Below are 6,000 nucleotides of genomic sequence, written 5' to 3' on the forward strand. Positions count from 1 at the left end.
GGTAATGTAAACTCAAACTACAATCCTGCTGTATTTCAAATTTTGAAGAACAAGAGCACGAAACATTATCTTAGCCTTCCAAAGCTCCATATCCTCCAAAACAAAACTAATTCTAACTAATTAAAAATTCTCTTTCTTAGCTTCTAATACCCAGCATGTCAGTAATCTCCCCCAACCTTATATCGCTTCTGGTCACCAGTGAATGACTGGCAATTGCAATATGCCTCAACCCTCTAGAAAACTCCTTCCCAACACATTTGTTCTTTCTCAATGCTTTCAAATGCTCCTATTTTATTTCATTTTTAACCACAACTGCACTGTCTGAAACTCTTCACACACTCTCTCCACTTTTGCCTTCCATCTCACAAGATGTCTATTCTTGGATGGGGAAAGCTACAGAAAACCCATTTATCTAGTGACATTTCAGTTATCTTACTTTCAACTTTTGGGGAGGCACACTGGTGCAACTGCTGCCTTGCAACTCCAGTGGCCTGGTTTCAATCCTGGCCTCCAATGCTGTCTGTGTTGGGTTCATGCACTTTCCCTGTGACCAAGCGAGTTTTTTTCTGGATACTCTGGGTTCCTCTCACATCCCAAAATACATGCAAGTTGTTAAGTTAATTGGCCTTTGTAAATTATCCCTCGTATGTTGGTGGGTGGCATGAGTATGGCATGAGTGGAAAGGCAGGAGTTGATGGAAACGTGGGGAGACTAAAATGGGATTAGTGTCGGATTTGTGTAAATGGGTGTTTGATGGTCAGTGAGGACTAAGTGGGCCGAAGGGCCTGTTTCTGTGCTGTATGACTGACATGTGAAATGCCTATATAAAGCTTAAACAACAGGCCCATGGTAGAGTTACTTGTGTTAACTAATAGTACATAGCCATGATTCCATTTTATAGTAATCATTCACTCTCTCCAAAATTGTTCTCCTGCCTCTCCAAAAAGAAAAGTCTTGCTCACTTCCATGCACTTCAAGAAACAGGTAACATTTGAGCCAATATCTCTTTATTTACCATAAGGCAAAAGATAAAATATTTTTTGGGCCAGGAACAAAAAAAAGTTTTTGGTTATATAGCCACTAAATACAATGAGAATGTGCAGGATCTGTGACCTAACACCACATTCCTTTTCCTCATATCATTTCACACCTTTGATTAATATTTGGAATTGAACTGCTCATGGAACTCTGGGTATGGTCAAACCAAGATTTTGTTCAAGTGCAGCCTAAAAATTAGCAATGCAATATACTTTAACTTAATAAAGGTATTAACACAAAAAAAAACTTACCCAGCTTTTGCCTCTTTACTGATTTCCATTCAATTTCATCGCTGGAAGCCTGGACACTGGAGCAAGAGACCAAAATACTTCAAAAGACAATATTCAGGAATTTTCTTAGCCACAACTTCCCCTCTACCACAGTAGACAGAGCCCTTGACTGCATCTATGATACTGGAGGAACTCAGCAGGCCAGGCAGCATCCGTGGAGAAAAGCAGGCAATCAACATTGCGGGTCAGGACCCTTCTTCAGGACCAAAGATAGGAAAAGCGGAAGCCCAGTATATGGAAGGGAAAAGCAGAGCAGTGATAGGTGGACAAGAGTGGAGGCAGAGTGGGCACAAGGTGTTGACAGGTAGATGCAGGTAAGAGATAGTGATAGGCAGGTGCAGGGGAGGAGAGGAGAGCAGATCCACCGGGGATGGGTCAAAGGTAAGGAGAGAAAGGGAAAACAAAAAGGTAGGAAAAAAAGAGATAGGCGAGGAAAGGGTAAAAGGGCTTCCCCTTTTCCTATCTCTTTTTTGTACCTTTTTTCCTTTCTCTCCTTACCTTTGACCCTTTCCCTGGTGGATCTGCTCTCCTCTCCTCCCCTGCACCTGCCTATCACTATCTTTTACCTGTACCTACCTGTCACCACCTTGCGCCCACCCCGCCTCCCCTCTTTGTCCACCTATCACTGCTCTGCTTCTCCCTCCCATATATTGGGCTTCCCCTTTTCCTATCTGAAGGGTCCTGACCCAAAACAATAACCACCTGCTTTTCTCCACTGATACTGCCTGGCCTGCTGAGTTCTTCCAACATCATAGTGTTTTTCATTTAGATTCCAGCATCTTCAATCCTTTGTTTCCTTTGACTGCATCTCATCTATTTCCCACACCTCTGCTCTCACACCTTCTCCCTCTGGACAGAATAAGAAGAGTTCTCCTGCCCTACCAGCTTCCACATTCAGCAGACTATCCATTGCGATTTCTGCCTACTCCAACAAGACTCCAGCACCAGACACATACTCGCTTCCCTGCATTTTGAAGTGATCGCTCCCTTAAGTGATGGTAGCATAGTGGTTAGCATAATACTTTACAGTGCCAGTGACCCAGGTTCAAATCCAGCCACTATCTGTAAGGAGTTTGTACATTCTCCCCGTGTCTGTGTGGGTTTCCTCCAGGTCCGGTTTCCTCCCACATTCCAAAGACGTACAGGTTAGGAAGTTATGGGCATGCTATGTTGGCACCAGAAGCGTGGCGACACTTGTGGGCTGCCCCCCAAAAATCACTATGCAAAAGATGTATTTCACTGTGTGTTTCGATGTACATGTGACTAATAAAGATCTTATCTCATCTTATCCTGTGCACTCGTGTCCCTGTCTGTCATTCTTCATTGTATGACACTTTCCCATGCAACCGCAAGAGGTGCAACACCTGTCCTTTCACCTCTTCCCTTCCCACCATCCATGGACCCAAACAGCAACTCATTTGCACCTCTTCCAATCTAATGTATTGCATTCAATGTTCACAATGTGGTCTCCACTACAGTGGAAAAACCAAGCACAGTTTGGGCAATCACTTTATGGAACATCTGCTCTCAGGTTGCAGGAATGACCCTGAGCTTCTGCTTTAATTCTCCATCCCACTCTGATCTCTCTCTGTGACCTCTTAAAACGAGACCCAATGCAAACACAGGAACAGCACTGACCAAGGTAATAGGTAACCCAGGCTCCCACTGCTGCTTTAGAGGCATATGAGCCAAATACAAGCAAATAGGACTCACTCAGGAAGGCACCTTGGTCAGCATGAAAGAGTTGAGCCAAAGGGCCTGTTTCTGTGCTGTGCAACTCTATGACTAACACCTCAGCTTCCATATGGGCACATTGTAGCCTCTTGGACATAATATTGGATTCTCTAACTTTAGATATCATACTCTTTTTCTCCTGTCTATACAAGAACCACCTGCCTGCTATCCTTTTTTCTTTTCTGTGTATATTCTGGCCTGTTGGGCACCTCCCAGTATGCCAAAACCATATTAGTAAAATATTACACAACCATAATGACTTGACCTTATCCCACCTACCACCTGTCTTCATTCTATCAGACAAATTCCCATTGTTTGACCCACATTTTGCTGCTGTACAGACTAACTTATTTCCCTCTCTCAGGTTTCATAAAGAGTTCTTAATCTGAAACTTTAACTGTTTCTGTTTCGACAGATGCTGCCTGATCTGCTTAGCCTTTCCAGTATTTTCTGTTACTTTTTTCTCATGCTGGCTCAGTTTTTCTTATCCTACTCATTAAGTCTAGCTTGCTGGGCAAGTCCTATTACCTTACCCTTACACAGGCCAAGCAGCTTAATGTGCTGATGCAGGGTTTTGACCTGAAATGTCAACAATTCCTTCCCTCTCCCCACAAATGTTGCTCGACCCACAGAGTTCTTCCAGCAGTTTTTTTTTGCCCCAGATTCTAGCATCTGCAGTTTCTTATGTCTCCAGCTTAATATGCCGGTAACTACTGCCATTAAGCCATTTCAACATATCCTATCACAAACAATCCCTTTGTTGTACACATCCCTTTCCTTCTGTCTCTCCTACTGAAAACTAACTTGCATCTCTTTATTTCTGGTTCTGATGATGTTGACAATTTCTCTTTCCATGGATGCTGCCTGACCTTCTGAGTTTTTCTAGCATTTTCTGTTTTTAATTCAGGAACTTACTTCCAATAGAAAAACTTAAGTTTCTCTAAATAGTTGGAGCTTTGCCTCTAATATAAGAATCTGTTTGTTCAGGGACTGTGCTCTCCACAAAATTATAGTTGGCATGTTTAATTTTTTACTACTTCAGTGCTCATATCCATATGTAATTTGGTTTAAGAGCTTCTAGCAAGCAGTAGAACAAGGAGTCAATTTCACAATCATGACATTCCTTATTAATATGATATTTGTTTCATTGTCAAATCTTTGTACACAATGTAGTTTTAGCAAAAACTCCTGAAGATCTGAGTGACGTTGGACCCCTTGGATCAAGTCAAATCTAAGAAAACCAATCCTCTTGTTTTGTTTTCACATTTACAGCACTGTCTACTTGAACATTAATTAATGTTACAGCAGAACTTGTTTACAACCTTATTTTAAAAGTAGCAACTTGAATTTGTGTAGCAATTTTAACTTTCCAAGGCACTTCACAGGAACATTTTCAAAAAATGATCATGACAAGTGAATGTCAGTTTACTTAGTTCCTAAACGGCAAATCATTTTTCAGTATCCTTTGAAATCTCCACGAGGAAAGGAGTGGAAAATACCCCTTTAATTGGGCAGAGAAATTTGCAAATGGAGTGAGGCCAACCTGGTCAAATTTGGGAGACAATCTGCTGTTCGGGAGCAGATCATTGCTAGCACATAGATATCTCCTGTGGATCCATCTGTCACTTGGAGTTTGGTCTAAAACACTATAAAATTGCCGATCAACACATACACCATGACCTGTGAGCTGTAACAACCGAGAATGCATAGGAATAGTCAAGTGTAGCGGTATAGAAGCCATCAGTGACTGTTTCAGCAGCAGTGGGAACCTGGGTTACACATGACCGTGGTCAGTACGCGACAGGCTCTGAATGCACAATGAGAGGCCTGAGCTCCTGAACTGCCGATAAACCGCTTGGTTAACGCCCCCACACGTCCGCGGCCCCGCCCGCTCCTCACACCCACCTCTCGTAGGTTCTCTTCAAGGGGCCGGCGACTTTGCGGTTAGAAGCGCCAAGTGGCGGAGGTTCCGGGCCGGCGGGTAAGAGCGAGGAGAAGTTGCCGCGAATCCATTGATACATCGGAACCGCCGGGGGCCAGGCCTCAGCAGGCAAGGCCCGGGCCGGCTGTTGCCTTGGAGACGAGAGCGGGGCGCGCAGGCGCAAGGCGTCCCGGTCGAGGCGGACTGCTGCAGGTCCGCAGATCCCCACCAACCCTATCCCCACAGTACAGGCGCTACGTGGAATTAGGGACTCTGCCTCAATTAATCTCTTCCCACCCTTCGGAGTCAATAGGCAACTTCAAGACCTGGCGTGGAGCCGTCCTGCTGTGTGACGACCGGTGTTTTCCGTCATTTTGTGGGTTGCTAATATTGTCGCCGCAGCTGGTCCGTGACTGACCACATAGCGAAAAACCGGCTTTGAGTTGGATCTGCCTCCTGTTGGAGAATTTATACGGGATTAGATGCTACACGCGGGGCAGACACCAGGCCATTCGGCCCAGCCAGCGCTTGGACCCCACTGGCGTCTTCAATCTTTCTTCGTCACCCTAACCCTCGACAGTACTCCCTCATTTGCTTGTCCACCCTCCCCTTAGAAGCATCGAAATTATCTGGAACATAGAACAGTACAGCGCCGCACAGGCCATTCAGCCCACAATGTTGTGCCGATCTTGGTGCCAATTTATACTAAATGTCCTCCTCCTGTGAATCATCCATATCCCACCATTCCCTTCATATTCATGTGCCTATCTAAAAGCCTCTTAAACTCCACCAAACTGCCTGATTCCACTACTACACCTGGTAACCTGTTCCAGGCAGCTACCGTAAAAAAAACTTCCCCTTCACGTTGCCTTTAAACTCCCTACCCCCCCCACAACCTTAACAGCATGTCCTCAGGAGTTTTACATTTCTACCCTAGGGAAAAGATTCTGACTGTCTACCCTATCCATGCCTCATAATTTTAAAAACCTCAATCAAGTCTCCCCTCAGCTCCAGAGA

General features: G+C 44.6%; 1 protein-coding gene across 4 annotated transcripts in view; it reads right to left on the reverse strand.

Annotated features, from left to right (window-relative positions):
- LOC127573493 (sentrin-specific protease 2-like) overlaps positions 1-5,490 on the reverse strand; it is a 56,467-nt gene extending 50,977 nt beyond the window's left edge. For all 4 annotated transcript variants that reach the window (XM_052021793.1, XM_052021786.1, XM_052021777.1 and 1 more), the window contains exons 1-2: positions 4,968-5,490; positions 1,290-1,345 (exon numbers count right to left, since the gene is read on the reverse strand). In XM_052021793.1, coding sequence (XP_051877753.1) covers positions 1,290-1,345; positions 4,968-5,083 — 172 coding nt within the window. In that variant the 5' untranslated portion in view covers positions 5,084-5,490. The remainder of the gene's footprint in view (positions 1-1,289; positions 1,346-4,967) is intronic.
- Between the last annotated feature and the right edge of the window lie 510 nt (positions 5,491-6,000).

The sequence above is a fragment of the Pristis pectinata genome, chromosome 1, assembly GCF_009764475.1.
Source record: "Pristis pectinata isolate sPriPec2 chromosome 1, sPriPec2.1.pri, whole genome shotgun sequence".
Lineage (NCBI taxonomy): Eukaryota > Metazoa > Chordata > Chondrichthyes > Rhinopristiformes > Pristidae > Pristis > Pristis pectinata.